The sequence below is a fragment of the Crocodylus porosus genome, unplaced genomic scaffold (assembly GCF_001723895.1).
Source record: "Crocodylus porosus isolate Cpor-Errol unplaced genomic scaffold, CroPor_comp1, whole genome shotgun sequence".
NCBI classification, from domain to species: domain Eukaryota; kingdom Metazoa; phylum Chordata; order Crocodylia; family Crocodylidae; genus Crocodylus; species Crocodylus porosus.
Window position 1 is genome coordinate 14,805,915 of NW_017728909.1, and position 15,947 is coordinate 14,821,861.

At 42.9% G+C, this 15,947-nt stretch overlaps 1 protein-coding gene across 1 annotated transcript in view; it reads left to right on the forward strand.

Moving 5' to 3' along the window:
* Positions 1-15,947, forward strand: part of RIT2 (Ras like without CAAX 2) — a 293,525-nt gene that overhangs the window by 118,444 nt on the left and 159,134 nt on the right. The window contains exon 3 of the mRNA XM_019531825.1: positions 6,058-6,131. Coding sequence (XP_019387370.1) covers positions 6,058-6,131 — 74 coding nt within the window. The remainder of the gene's footprint in view (positions 1-6,057; positions 6,132-15,947) is intronic.

A 15,947-nucleotide genomic window follows, 5' to 3' on the forward strand; every position in this document is an offset into this window, starting at 1 on the left:
CCACAGTGACACTGGAGGGTGAGGAAGTGGGGTGGCATGGGATTATAGTCTGTTCTACACATTGCTCCATCTTGGGGTTTTACCCCCTCTGCCGTCTTTGCCCATGCTCAGATGCACTGAAAAAAACCCCTTTAATTGCTTCTGTCTCCTAGTGCCCTGAAAACCTGTCCTGGCTGGGGGGCGAGGTGGGGTGGAGTGGGGAGGGGGAATTGGGCCATAGGCATGTGGGGCAGAGCTTGACTGAGGCTGCCTCTAAGTACTGCAGCATTGAATTCAATGTCCTGGTAACAGATATCATGGACCAAAGTGGAGGTGGCCTCCCTGTAACTTGCTGAAATACTGCAGGCTGGGGGGTGGCGGCAGGTGGGGACAGGCTGTGACTTGCCATTGCTTGGCAGGATCATTTGAGGACGGGGTGGGTAGCTTACATTTCCACTGGCCACTTTACACACATGGATTAATCCTTAAGTAGGTTCACTCCAAGGGACTTGCTACACCTCTTTTTGGCAGCTCCTGGAGCTCTGAACCCAGATTTTCCATGCATAAACACCTGAAAGTACTTTTCAGGACACTTTAGCCAACATATGCTACTTGACCACAAATTTATCTCTGATCTGTGTTATCCAGCTTGTGTTCCATTAATGTGCAAATACTCCTCACAGGTGAGCTGCCCAAATGACAATCCTCCGGCATCACAGGGTGCAGTATCCAACCTTCCCACCCACCCAGTCCTGTCCTGTGTGCACAAATTTTCTACTCCCTGAACTCTAGGTCCTAGGGGGCTGTTCTGTCACCATCCAACTCCCCTTCCAGTCCTCAAGTGTATGACCTTCCCCATTCCAAATCCCTGGTTATTAAAACATGAGACTTTCTTTAATTTACTTCCTCTTTCTTTCTTTTTAAATTCTTCTTTTTGTTTGTTTGTTTGTTTTATTTTATCCTTCAGGGGTTGACTCCTTTCATTTCACCATCCTTCCCCCACCCACATTTCCTTTCCACCTCCAACCCCATCCCATTAACTCTCCACCTCCCAGCTTCATGTCCCTGCCTCACCCCCAGCCTAGATCAGGGATAGGACCCTGTCCTGCCTCAGCAGCCCTTTAGTGGCAACTTACTGTTATAGCTCCAAGTCAGGCTCCTGCTCACCAGCTCTTTAGTGGAAAGCCACAGCTATGCATGTATGGGACAGTCTGGAAAGGATTTTAGCCTTAAGGCATACTGCTCCAAACTCGAGCTACCACTAACACAGATCAGCAGTTAAGCAGTTCAAAGCGCAACATGTAACAAGGCCCTAACTGATCCAGCCAGTTCCTTTGACAGTTGTGTTAATGGTTCTCTCCTCCCCTGAGATTATGGTCAGTAGGGTTTGGTCTGGTGGGTAGACTGGCCCTTGGAGTAGAAGTGTGAAGGGTATGATATGGAAGCAATGCATCCTGGGATGCCGGAGAACTGTAAATTGCTCATATTATCTCCACAAAGCAGGCTGTCAGACTGAAAATGTTACTTAACGTGAGTGATCTAGAGACAGTCCTCACCTGAAAATTGTACATTTTCATAGTGCGCTTAACTTGAAGTGCTTCAACACCTGGACACTCATGTTTTAAGTGCATTTAACACATACAAAGTGTTCTATGTGACATGGCCCTGAATTGCAACTACATCCTCATATTACTATTAGCCAGATCCCCATCCCAAATCAAACATCTGCTATTTGTGTGTGTCCTCCACTCCTTTTTATCTTAATCTAATGCTATGATCTTGGAAGAAAATCTTGTCTTGGGACCCACCGGTCTTGGTCTTTCACCAATCAACCACCAAGACCATAGGGCTCTCATTAACACTAATATTTTATAACCTTTCCCTATCATGCTTCGATTAATGTAGCTGTCACAGAGTGGATTGTCCACAGTGGGTGCATCTACATAGGACACTTTACTGCAGACTAATTAGCTCTGCAGTAATGTATCACCATCTACATGTGTGGTGCTATTAGGCTGCAGTAAATGAATTAATTTCACCCAACAGAAGTAGTATCCTACAGCAGCCTGGTTACATGCAGTGGGCCAGTTATGGGGCTGTCTGGGGCATGAGGGTGCTATGGTGTGGGGGTTGCCTGCCAGGTAGCTCCACACTATAGCATCCTCATGCCACAGTCAGCCCCTATGCATCTTGTTGAGTTGGGGGCTAGCTCCAGTCTGGCAAGCCAACTCCGCAGCCCCCCAACAGCTGGGGCTGTGCCACACTGGCTCAATGTGCCGCAGTCCCAGGTACACATGTAAACACTTCCCCCAGGATCAATAAACTCCAGCGTGAACTGCACCAGAGTTTATTGTGCCACATTAATATCATGTGTAGATGAGCTCAGTAAACCCTTTGTAAACCAGTTTGGAAAGCAATACTGAGCCTATGTAGTAACAGATGCACCCTATTTTTTGGCTCTGAGAACTGATCTCCCTAGTCCTGCTCTGTGTATTTGTGCAGAGACAGGGCGTTCCAGCTACAATCCATATCTCTTTCCCACTGTTTCTCTCCCATTCTTTGGCCAAACACATCAGATATTGCAATATAACATATGTAGGTTACCTGTGCATCTGCACAGATATCAAGTGAAAGCACTTTGCCCTTAAAACATAGCAGTTCAAATGAGGGTTGGTATTACTAGCTCATCATAAAGTGCCTTGGGACATGTGGATTAAAGGCACTGGTTAAATATGTGTAACGTGTTGCTTTGTGTGTTCAACATGATCTTCTCAAGGGGAAAAAACACCATACTCACAGAGCCTGATTGACTCGTTTCAGCTTTACCCAAATGCAGCTCTTCCGATTCTGGGGAACTTGTACCAGAATGAAAAAAACCAAAAACAAAACCAGCAATACTTGTTTAGGATGGGAAGCTGAGATTCTCTTTTCATAGGGGCCAGCAGACAGTTTTGTGAGATCTAACCAGCCCCACAACTTCCCAGTTCATCTCAGCTGCAAATGGGAAAGAAATAATTTAAATCTCTGCTTTGTTTAGTCCAGATTCTGCTTTCAGTTACAAGTGCCTATCTGGAATAAATGCAGTGAAGTTAACAGATTTTGCAGTTACAGTGATATAAGTGAGATAAGATACTTGTCCAAACCATGGACGCTAGAAGGGTGAAGCCCTTGCGGCATGAATGCAAGGCTAGAGTTGTAAAGCTGACAATTTGCATGCATGAATTAGTAAGTATATAATTATGTATATACACATAAATTATACATATGGCTAGTGACAGATCTGCTCATTTTTGGTGGAAAAATATCTATCATTTGTACTGAACCCAAATTCTTCAGGCCTGTTCTAATTAGGGTTGCCTTGCTGGTCAATTGACCGGTCAAATATTGTCAACTGGCTGGTCAACTGACTACTTATTTTTGACTGGTCAAACATTATAGAATTTTTTTTGTAGTTTTCTTGACAGAAATGTGATTTTTTACTGTTTTTTGTCACATTTCTAAATGGAAAATTGGTGCTTTCTTTGCATATTATTTGGACCTATTGGCATTTTTTTTTTTTTAACACTTTTGGACCAATATTTGATTGGTCAATTGACCATATTTTATTAGATGGGTTAAATACCCAAGGCTAGTTCTAACAGACTAAGCAAAATTGTAGCCTGCCTTTCCTGATGTGTATTATGTAGACCAGGCATCGAAGACCCTCATTGACACCCAGTGGAAAGACCGCCATTGCCTTTTCTCTGTTCTTGCATATTTCACTTCACATTTAATTTTAAGCCTATCTCAAAGTCAATAGGTTTACTTATTTAGGGGCAATTAGGCATGTGTGCAAGCGTTTTGCTGAACTAAGGCCTGAAAAAAGGGAGGGATCCCAAAGAAAGATTCGTATGTGAGCATGTAATTAAAACTGCATGGCAAGGCATGCTCAGAAGGGGGCAAAGTTAAAAGTGCACAGGCAACGTTCACGCTGGCCTTCCTTTATGTATGAATGCTTTATTTAACTGCTGCAGTGCTCATTTAATGCAGCCTTTCCCAGAGACTATTATCATTTTATGTATAACTGAGGAGTGTAATGTCTCTAAGAACCGTTTTGGAATGTGCTAATTATAATTTTCACGATCCATGGTGTAAAGCCATTAAGGGCCCAATCCTGAACCTTCTCTGACAGTAAGGGGCTTGTGAGCCATGGGATGCTGCTGGCCATATGTTCATGCTGATTAATGACACTTCTCAGGTGCATTGGAAGCACTTGTCTTCACCTCATGCCTCACTGCACAGCCAAGGCACAACATCAATCACCGTAACCACTCAGTCTGCTGTGCATTATTGTTTAATTAAACAACACAGATAATTTCTAGGACTGTTTCCAGTATAAATATTGTCTGACGTCTAGGCTTCATTTAACCTTAACAAGGAAATACAAACAACAAGGAGGGGATGAAATATAAAGCTGAGCAAAACAAATTACGCAAATATTAGTCCTTCCCTCATTCATTTATTTATTATTTAGCTCAACAAACCATGAGCAAATGGAAAGGTTCACAAGGCACAGTTGTTCAGGCTGAGGATTTATTAAAAAATAAATCAATTCTCCTATCTTCCAGGGATGTTGAGAGACTTAATTGGTGTCTATAAAAGGGACTGATCCCAAGCTTTGTACAGCCAATGGGAATCTTTCCCATTACCTGGGAGGTCCTTTTGCCCAGCAATTTGAAGGACTGAAATGAAGCCCTAGTGTGGAAGCATGAAATAATAAGGAACATTCACCTCTGTGCAAAGAGGTCCATAAAACCTTGCAGATTAAATGGTGCCTGGGTGCTAAGAAACTATGGGGTGCTGGCCCCATGGTTTGTCCCAAAAATAGAAAGCATTTGTAATTACTTTTTAAAGATACATTTATCTCTGTTAAATTCTATGATGGGGCTATGCAACAGGGCTGCTTAACATGCACCCTTTAGCTCAAGGGGAAATCTCAAAATTATTGGACCAAATACCCTATCAAATACCTGAAGGCATGCAATTTAGAAGCCCCTCTTCTTCCAAATAAGCCCTTATTTGGATGGTTAAATAGCATTTTTGTTCTCCTTCAGACAAGTGCCTGGGCAGTGCTGACAGTTACTGACCCGATTCCTCCTCTATTTAAAACAAAATACCCATTTAAGGATTAAAGATGTTTGCATGCAGACAGAGAGGCAGATAGTGAGATTTTCTCAAACTTCTCCATTTGGAGATTAATAAAACACTCTTCTGGCTTTGCAACCTATCTGTCTGAAGTACAAAACTGCAGACAATGAGAGGCCATTACTAGATTGTGAGTCCCTCTAAACAGATCTGCATTATATTACGGGCAGGTGGCGTCGGACCCAATGTACAAGCACGATACGTTCTACAGGGAAGAATAAGAGATAGATGATGACTTAAACCTCTATTTATAGTCTTGTTCATTCCTTGAAGAAATAAGAGAAAAACAGATCTCTCCATTAGCAGAAAATTTTAAATACTGGGCTAATGAAGAAAAAACAATCTGGCGTCTTTCTCACAATTTACAGCCTGTCTTCTACTCCTTAAGTGTATTTTCATTACTTGCACAATGAATAAGGGCCCATGTCAAATTGAATTGCCTGAGTTTAATTTTTGTACTCTACCATTTTACATTGCTTGACTTTATCTATTCTTGGATCACTGCATGCTACGCTATAACTTAATTTTGTTTAAATTGGCAGATTGTGTGATCTTATTGGATGCTTTCACCAATAACCAAAAAGTACATAATCTTATTATTCCATAATTTTATCATCCATTTTATTGCATTGTTTTAGCAAAGGCTGTAAATAAACTTCTAGTACTGCCTAGGTATTAGTTAACTTTCTACATAGGGGTGGCATACCAGGGTCTTAATCCTCCTTTTCAGAATTTCCTTCTAACATTTTTAGGAAAAAGGGTGGGATTTCCAAAATCCTTCTCTGACTCAGGATTGATGACTTTTGAAAATCCCACTGTAGGGATGCAAATGTGTTTCCTTTTCTATTCCTTAAGTTATCCCTGTGCTCAGCCAAACTCCACTGTGTTTTTCAGAGGATGCCTATAAAACTCAAGTCCGAATTGATGATGAGCCAGCTTATTTGGACATTCTAGACACTGCTGGACAGGTGAGTAGTTTGCTAATGTAAACCTTTCTGAGAAAAAAAACAAAGATCTTAACCTCAAATATATGGGTCACAGGCATGGAGGCAATCTTAACTGTTCAAACAAAAAAGGAGCAGTTTCAGTATAACATGGGGGAAATAGTGAAGAGACACAAGGACACATTGGACATATAATGTCTTTGTCCCATAAGTAGTGGAGATAAACAAGATGATAAAATAGGTCCAATAATAGGTGTGGCAAAATGTTGTTCACGTAAGCATACAGAAAATGCACTTAATAAGGGCATACAGAAAAAATATTATACATTTGACCCTAATATTTTTTTAATCTCTGCTCTATACGTGATAACAATACTTTTAAGCTACATATATTATCTATCATAAAAAGTATATCTGTTTGTCCCATATCTTGAAGTCCAGCCAGACGGTTATGTCAGAAGAAACAGAAAAGACATGCACAGAGTGCATAGATGCATGTGGCAAGGAGGACTCATAGTAGAGATGATATCTTTTATAAAACCAAAAAGATTTTTGCACAAAAAAATAATAATAACAATAATTGCAAGATTTCAGGCACAAATACCCTTCATCAGGCATCAGAGAAGAGTTTGTAAAAGTTATCCTGGGTAGAAATGAGAGTTCATATTTCATAGGATTTCACAGACGAGTCAATAAATGGAAAACTCCTCTGGGCAGTCAGTTCATAGTGGATATGGAGCCTTACACCTCTTGTGAGGATTTGTGATGGTGCAAATTATCTTGCAACAAAGGCAGGAACAGGGTCTCTGGTTTCAGGTGGTCACAGTTGCTTCCTGGTTGGGAAATTATGAAGATTTCATTTAAAAATATCCTGGATACCTGACACATGGAGGATATTAAATTTTAGCCATTTTTAAAAAATGAAATCTTCATATTTTCATCATTTCAAGGAGTGACATTTTCAAACCTTTGCAAAAAGTAATGCAAAAGATGTTGAAAAAGGGGATGTTTCTTTCTACCATATAAGGCAGACCCCTGAAAAATAATCCTCTGTGTAATGCAGTGCTTCCCATTGTTAATCCTGCCTTTGGGGCAGGTTCTCTTCTCTTGAGCATTGCTAGATTCATTATATTCCATTTCTCATGGCATAGGTGGGCCCAGACCAAGACTGTCAACTGCCGTGGCTTGTGGCTTTGTGGCTATGAAAAAAACTCGTCTCCACAAGGAAAGGATTAAAAAGCTTGGTGCAAGCTTCCTGAGCCTCTGGATAACCTCCAGCTGGAAACTGTTATTTGGAGGAGTGATGATCAGCTGGCAATTAGACTTGTGTCCATTTAGATCATCTGGGTTCCAGTTTGCACAAAGTTTATTCATGGATATACCATTTCCCTATGAAATTCAGCTCACTTCCAAGGAGGAAGGCTCCCTCAGATTATCATCCCCCTTATGTTAAATCTATCCTATCCCTAGAGCTAGGCAGAGCTTTGACACAGACTCTCCAGCAAATATGCACTTCTCTGGGAAGTCAGAATGACATTCCACGTGGAAGTAGGTGTCAACTGTGCCTGATAGCCCCACCCTTTTTATGGGGTTGCTGAAGGAGTTGGCGCTGTGTGAGTGCTCTGCCAGATCTCTATGTATAGCAGCATATGCCTGTTGTGGCATCTTTTAATACAGCTAACTATACTCCCTTCTGGGACTCAGATTTGCTCTGGCCCTACACTTCGTAGAATTCTTACCCTAAAGCAAAATACTTGCATTCATATTTTCAGGTGCAAAACAATGGATAAATTGGACATAATCTGCTCAATTTGCTCCATTTGAGCTGTGGAAAGGAGAGCAGGATGAAAGGCATCTCCTTGTCTCCAGATCTCCTTTCCCTCTTTGTAAGGGGTGCTCTTTGGGGCAGCTCAAGGCAGAAGCAGATTTTGCTCCACAGTCCACAGAAACTGTGATCAAAACCATTGATCTTATAAAGGAAAATGCAGAGGAACAGATTCCTTTCATTCTCCTTGTCTTCATGCCTATCCAGTGGGTATCAGTACTTTGACTTCAGTTGGTATGGTCTGAAGATGAGAGAAAGAGGATATCAATTAGACAGAGGGAAAAGCTACCTTGGTCAAAGCGGGCAACTTAATGAGTGAAATATTCTTAGTGACACCTAATAGGGACAGAATAAGCAATCTATCTATCTATCTATCTATCTATCTATCTATCTATCTTTCAGCTTTTGAGTTTGTCTTGTGACCAGGTATTTTTAATTTACTGCTTCTCCTGAAGTATCCCTCATATAAAATTGTTGATTTTTCAACTTACCTGTATTTTTTTTTAGACCAGAACTTAAGTCCTACTTTTTCTGTGACAAAAAAAAAGCTTTTTTGTTTTGTTTTGAATCATCTTTAAAAATCATTTTTTGTATCAAATTGTGGGAGGGGAAATCGGATTGAATTGAAAAATTGTTTAGCATTTTAACAAAAAAATTACAGATTGAAAATGGTGAAATGTCTACCCAAAGGAAAGTTCATATTAGTCCAGATATTACCATTTTTCATCAAATTCCCTTGAATATACTACAGCTCCCTCTTCCACATATTCCAAATTCATAGATGAATATGCAGGTAAATACAGACTCAGGGGAATTTGTTACGCTGTTTTAAGGAACATCATTAGCACTGGAGTTATAAAGTGTTAGAAGCAAGCCAAAAATAATGAAGTCTAGATAGCATGGGATACAGAGACTGAAAAAGATTAAACTATATAAGTAAGTAACTTTTTGGGTCTAGGACTTCAACCTGCTCCTGTCCCCCAGCCCCTTTTTTCTGCTATATGTGTCGGGGTATATTTAAGACTTCCCAGAGACATTGTATGTCGGCTACAGCCAGGGCTGGGGACTTCAACAGGGATGTGCTGATTCTCCTGCTAGAAGCAGAGATGGAGGGTCTAGTCTAGAGGGTCTTGCCCCTCCACTCAAGTTTGGACCAATCACCATGTTTGTAGTCAAGAAGAAATCTCCCCCCATAAGCAGATGGTTATAGACTGTGGGTGTCTTTTTTGCCTTCCTCTGTAGCAGGGCATGTAGCCTGCTACTTGAGATCTCTTGAGCGCATAGACATCATTTTATAGAAGCAGCACATTGGCCACCGTGGTTCCCCAGCTTTGCTCATGGCAGGTTCGGGTGTTAGGTCTATGTTGTGTCAGGGCTGATGCCAGTCTTATATAGAGTTTAGATTATGGTTCTTTGGGACAGTTTGTATAGGGATGATCCTGTCTCATGTAGGGGTTGGACTGAATGACCTCCGAAGAGCCCCTCTAGCCCTACTTTTCCATGACCCTATGACTACAAGGGTGCTTTTAGTTGCTTGTCTGTTGAAGGCTTGTTCAATAACCTGTGTAGTTCTGTTGGCTATGTTGCTTTAACTGCACAAACCTAAAATAAATTTAAGGGCCTGGTCCAAAATCCATTAAAGGCAAGGAAGCCTGTGGTTAGCAATGGAGAGGTTCCTCTGAACGGGCTTGATGTTGAAGTGAAGTGAAGCTCCCACTGAGTTCAGGGGAGTGGATCAATATTATGGGTGCCTGCAGGTGGTTGTTGCCACAGCCCCATAGAGGCACCTGCCCTTGGAGGAGAACTCGCGGTGTGTCCTGTGGGACTACAAGGGAGCATTTACTGTGAAGGTGACTTGACTTGAATTGTTCAGCTTCTGTCTATGGGATCACCTTTGTTAACATGGCTGCATGCTGGTGTCTGCCTCTCTGTTTCTCACTCTGTCACCAACCAGTCTGGAAATTCTTTCACTTATATTTTAGTTAGGCTAATGTAACTCCTTCGGCTTCAAAGGAATTTATCCCTGGATTATGTCGGTAAAAATGAGTGAGCCTTTTTGTCTTGCCTCTATTCCATCTGCTAATTATTAGCAATGACTGCTGGCACCCATGCCTTCACAAAGAGCTTTCACACAGAGCCATGGATGTGTTCTTGCCCCTTTCTTTCAGCCTTTGTCACTCCCCATGTTAGCTTGAAATGCATTGCTGATTCTGCAGCCCTGGTTGACTCCCTCCCTCTGGAGTATGCATGGCACTTATCTCCTCTGCTGCATTTATACACCACTCACTGCTGCGTAGACTTTTGTTCTTGACTTCGCTCCACCCTTCCTGCTCCTCGACTATGAGCTCCACACTGAGTCCTTACATCAAGCTTTGAAAAGGGCATCCCACAGAAACCTAACTGCATAAAGAAATCCCTTGATAGAAAAGCAAACTCACTTGCAACCACAAGGCAAGTGTCGGCATAGAAAACTGGGCACATACGCAGGCACAATTACTGTATCCATGCCTGTAAAAATGTGGGATTATTTTTGCAGTGAAACTGGTACACAGTCACAGTTCCCTGATATAAAGCCCATATTGGAAACAACTGGTTAAAATGCTATGGCCTGCCATTTTAAAGAGAGTCCCTTTTGTCTGGAGCTGTGTACACATGAATTCATTCTCAGGCAGGCACTTCCAACCTGACAACAAAAGCGTGCTCCGTAGTGAAAGCCATCTCTCAAATTGCTAGGAAATCACAAGATGTGTTCATCCTGCCAACCGCCAGGACTAGGATTTTTGTCCCTTGCTTCCAGCTTTGAAGAGGAACCATATTAGTCCCAAGAGCCCTTCAGATAAATACATTTTCCCAGACAAAACATAGCCCAATGACTCAGACTGTTATCTGTGATCCTTCTGCTTATTATCAAAACATGCTGCTCCATAATCCTGAATCAAATGCAAGTTGAGTTTCAAACCCGGCCACTGCAGCTTATCTCGAGGAAACGTAAAATGCATTTTTGGCAGTAATTATATTTTAATGGGCCTTTAAAGCTTGTTCTTTTAAGGGGAAAATTATTTTAATGCATTTTCTCCTACACACGGTAATGTATAAATGAAACATTCACATATTATTTTTAAGACGCAGTATTAATGAGCTAAGTAGCGATCATTAACTCAATGTGTTAGGTGAATAGCATTAATTTCATTTTCTTTATATATTTATTGGTTACCCAGGCTGAGGCTGACACTCAGAAAAATCCAGCGGTGGTCCCGCAGGCTTTGTTAAATGCCTCTGTAGCAGGGCACTAAGGTGCCTGCTACTCTTGGAGTAGAGATAAGAACCCAGATGCAGATTGCTGGGACAACTAGTTAAGGAGGGAATTGGCTGCACCTGAACCTGGTCAGCCGGCTGAGGAGGCGGGGCCCTAGGCCCATATAAACTCCAGGCCTGAGGCTAGGAGAGCAGTTCCCTTCCAGCCCCCACGGGGAATGAGCTCTCCCAGAATAACCAAAGGGGGAGAGGCCTGGCTGCAGGAACAGCTTCTGTGTATTCCCCGGTAGGGTGAATGATGTGATAGTCGGGCAGTTTGGATTTTATGTTATAGCCCAGGGGCTTGTGTTCGGTTGCTGTTTTAACTGGTGGTTTGGGTGAGGCTATTAGGGGGTGGAGGAGACCTCACAGGGGACCCACAGCAGCATGGGGACTCTAGCACCAGAGGGGGTGCAGCACTTTGCAGGGCTGCGGAGAGCCCGAGCACCACTGAGGGCGCAGTACAAGATTGGTACCCGGGCTCCCCGCAGCCCTGTGAGGGCACAATGCGAGACTGAAGAAAGTCAGTTCCATCTGCGAGTCTTGGGGTGTGGTAAAGGGATGGTTGGAGCCACGCATAGCCCATCAGGCTAGGGTGCCCCGAAACACCCAATACAGGACGGGGCCCACAAGGGATTCAGGAACCCCGGGGCCAGTGTACAACAAGAAACCGTGTTCAAGATGGCAGAAAGGCAGCCTCCCTATTGTATATTTTCCGTCAAAGATGTGGTGGGTCAGAATTGAGGGTTCCCTCTAGGCCAGCTTGGCATGGTAAGGGGGCCTTAGGGGAGATCACAGTAATCCCAAGGACACAAAGCTGTTACAGCCTCATTCTGGCAAACTACTGTATATTTTGACATAAGCCCTGCAGGGAGAAATAAGGTCCATCCCGTCACTAAATCATTTTACTTGGGGAACCACAGATTCTGGGAAAAAAAAGATTTGGAGGGTAAAGAAAGATATTTAATAATAATTATAATACACTTATAAATCATTGACTCATACCCAGATGTTAAAAATCACAGGTTTCAGTCTTTTTCCCTATAAGCCTATAGCAGAACACCTATTGACTTCAACGGCAGAAGGTGTTGGCTTCTAGGCTGCAGCATGTCCTGCCAAGTTGGGACCAGTGAGAAGAAAAAGCTCTGTCCATTCACTCCTGCTCCGTGTAGTTTCAAGACAAACAGGCAGTGTAGATTTAGCAAGGTCCTGGGGGCTCATGCCACTGCTGTCCTGAGGATCCCTCTCAGGACCATACTGAACCGTCCCCACTCTGGGCATCAGACCACAAGGAGCAGGGCCACATGGGCAGGACCGATTTCTTGTGAGTGATCCTGAACTCAGCAGGGAGTTTGGTTTAGACAATGAGGGTTGGAAGGGACCTCTGGAGGTCATCTAGTCCAACCTCAGGTTCAAGGCTTTGTCTACCCAGGTCTTGAACCTCTAAGGATGGAGCTTCCAACACCTCTCTGGGCAACCTGTTCCAGTGTTTTACTACCCTCCTAGTGAGAAAATTCTTCCTAATATGTAACTTAAACTTCCCTTGCTGCAACTTGACCTGTCATCTGTCACCGCTGAGGATGGTCCAGCTCCTTGCTACTGGGCAGTTCAAGAGTCATGAGACCAGAAGGAGAGCAAACAAGGAAGATGGGAGTGAGATTTTGTGCCCTATTGAGAAAACAACTTCCAAGGAGCAGGGCTCCTGAATCTCTAATACCTATTGTAGGGCTCTTTCTGATGTATAACCAAGGATTGTCTCATGTACAATACTAGTAAATCAAAGACAAGGAAGGGGGCATTCCACCAAAAAGGGGACAAGGTACCATTTAGAAAGTTACATATTCAGATAAGGACTGGACTCTTCACACCTTTCCAATCTACAAGATTCCTTGGGGAATCTTACAGGGAAAGGCTTACATGAAATGGAAAAATAATACAAACAAAAGTTCACGTTCAAAGATACTGTATTTCAATATGTGTGTCTATAGTCTCAGCCAGACTAAAGATGCACATAAAGCACAGATCAGCAAACCACGCTGAATGGTTCAGCATGAGTTTGAGTAGCAAATTCTCATTGGTGTGTATTTTATTGGAACATTTTGCCGTCTCTTAGAGCACTGATAAACGCTGTTGTTGGATTGCTACATAGGGGAAAGGGGAAAGGAAGGACAACAAGGAAATTCAAGAAAATGATGAATGTAATTATTCACAGATGGTGGGAGGGGGGTTAAGATATTTTTAACCCAGATATATTTCAGATATTTTGCATTTGTTTTCATTCCTCCAGCTCAGAAAGATTTTTCTCTCCTGCTTTTGTTAAGGACTAATGGCTAATGAGAATATATTGTTGCCATAACAGTTCTATGTCATTACCAGGCCAGTAGGAGGATGCATGTCAAATCTTGCCTAGGGAGTAAGCTCTCCCTTTGAAACAACAAAGAACAAAAGCTCATCTGCAGATGTATTGGCTGCCCATGTATAAGAACTGAGATGTGCTTATCTTTTCTTTTTTTTCCCCTTTTGCCTTTTAACTACAAATTTGCACCTGAAACCTTATTTTTTTAAGACAGAGAAAGGAAAATTCCACTAGATCACCTCCAAATTCATATAAGGGGGAGGGGCCCGGTAGTCACTCAGTCCCTTTTAGGTTATTCTGTACTTTCATAGGCCCTGTGCCACTGTAATCTAGCACCTTTCTGGACATTTACAACACCATAACGGGGTAAATAAAAGCTACTATGTCCATTTTACAGATGGACAACCGACGCTGAGACTGAGGGCAGAACCCAGATTGACCAGTTAGATGCCTGGCTTCAGAAGCATGGGTCTAGACATATACAATAAGAGGAGAGAGTTATGTGCTTTCAAAAGGCAATTCACACAGCCTGAGCACTGCTGAGGGAATATCTTAGCGCTAGCAGGTGAGGGAAAATGAGCGCAGGGGTGTGTTGGGATTTCTGTTTTTCTCTAAAACATAGGAACCCGCACTTCAGGTGCCTCCGTCCACCCAAGAGCCCTCTTATTGAGGCTAGATCTCTATGCAGGTGAGAGTGCAAGATTCATTGGGCTATATGGCAAGCAAGCAAGAGGGAGCTTGACTCTGTAGTTCAATGTTAAAGCTCTCACCTGGAAAAGGAGAGCCTTTGGTTCTGAGCCCTGCTTCAACAGGGGTGGGGAATGGAGGGTGCAGGTGCCCTGCTCGGGCTATTCTGTAGCCCAGTGATGGGAGACGTCTCCCAGGAAGCAGGACATGGGAGTAGGCCAAGGGAAGGAGCCTACAACTTAGGACACTGGCCAAATTCTAGTTTATAGCTATTAGGTAAAAAGTGGACATCAGCAGGTGGCTTTATTGAATGACAGTGACCGTTAAAGCTGTACTTCGTACCAAACTCCTTGGTCCAAGCGTATGTTAGTTGTGCTCCGAGCCTGACTCATGCTCAGTCCTTCAGGGATTTAGGTGCTAATTTGCCTCGTTTGTGAGTCACAGCCTTGCTCAGGGGGAAGTTAAGAGCCTAGCTGCTCAGAGTTGCCAGCCTCAGAGCCTACTTACAAGTGCATGCTCAGATGTCAAGGGAACTCAGCAGGCCAAAACGTAGGTATCCACACTGCATTTTTTGTCTCTTTCAGGTGGGGTATTCTGCTTTGATTTTCTAGTTTCTGGGTGGGCTTTTGCCCTAATTGAATTGCTCGATATCATCTAAAGGACTGAAGGGAACCATAGAAAATGAGGGTTGGAAGGGACCTTAGGAGGTGACATCTAGTCCAACCCCTTGCTCAGACACAGCAGGACAATCCTCAACTAACTCATCCCAGCCAAAGTTTATCTAGCTAGGTCTTGAACACTTCCATGGATGGAGAGTCTGCAACCTCTCTAGAAGGAACTGAACTCTTGAAAAGTTTTTTTTTTTTCTCCTTTTTTTCCCCTGAAGCTTCCCATTTGGGACATCTCTCCTCATACACATCCACCTCTCTTCTAGTGACTGTTGTCCCACCTCAGCTTGGCAAAAGATTTTTAATTGCTATGGTTAGAAACATGGCTCTGTGTTGCTCAACTACAAAACTTAGGACCTGATTCCCCTCTTTTTTTTACTGTACTGTAAGTCCATTGACTCCAGTTAAGATACTCCTGATGTATACTAGAATCCCAGGCTCACAGTGATGTGTATCACATGGCACCCTGGAGAGGTGGATGAGGGGAGAAGATGAAGATCAAGCCCAGAAACAGAAGACAGATATCTCCTATCATTAGAGCTGAAGGAAATTGGGTCCACCATACATATTTCCTCAAGGCCAATTTTCCCTTCTCCCTACCCATTGCACAAGCAAAATATAGGTGCACAATGTAAAATTAGGATGGATGCATTTGCTATCACCCATGCACTGGTGTAACCCCAAGGCATGGACCAAGGCTGTGAGCTACTCAAAGTCAATACAACAGTGGAAAAGCTAGCTAGTTTTGTGGTCTTCATTATTGATTTATGATTTATATAATAGCACCATGGGGTACACCTCAGCTAAACTCTCAGCTATCACTGGCAAGAATTTTTTCTCTATGTGATGAAATGCTGCTAGAGGCAAAGGAAAGCACGGTGTGCTTTTCAGATCCCGGGTGAAGTTTCCAAAGCTGGTGGGTAGCGGGGGAAAGAGCCATCCCTTGGGATTTGTAAGTAAACAGACTTGCTGGGGAAGCCATCACAAGGGAGTAAATATGCAAGACCAGG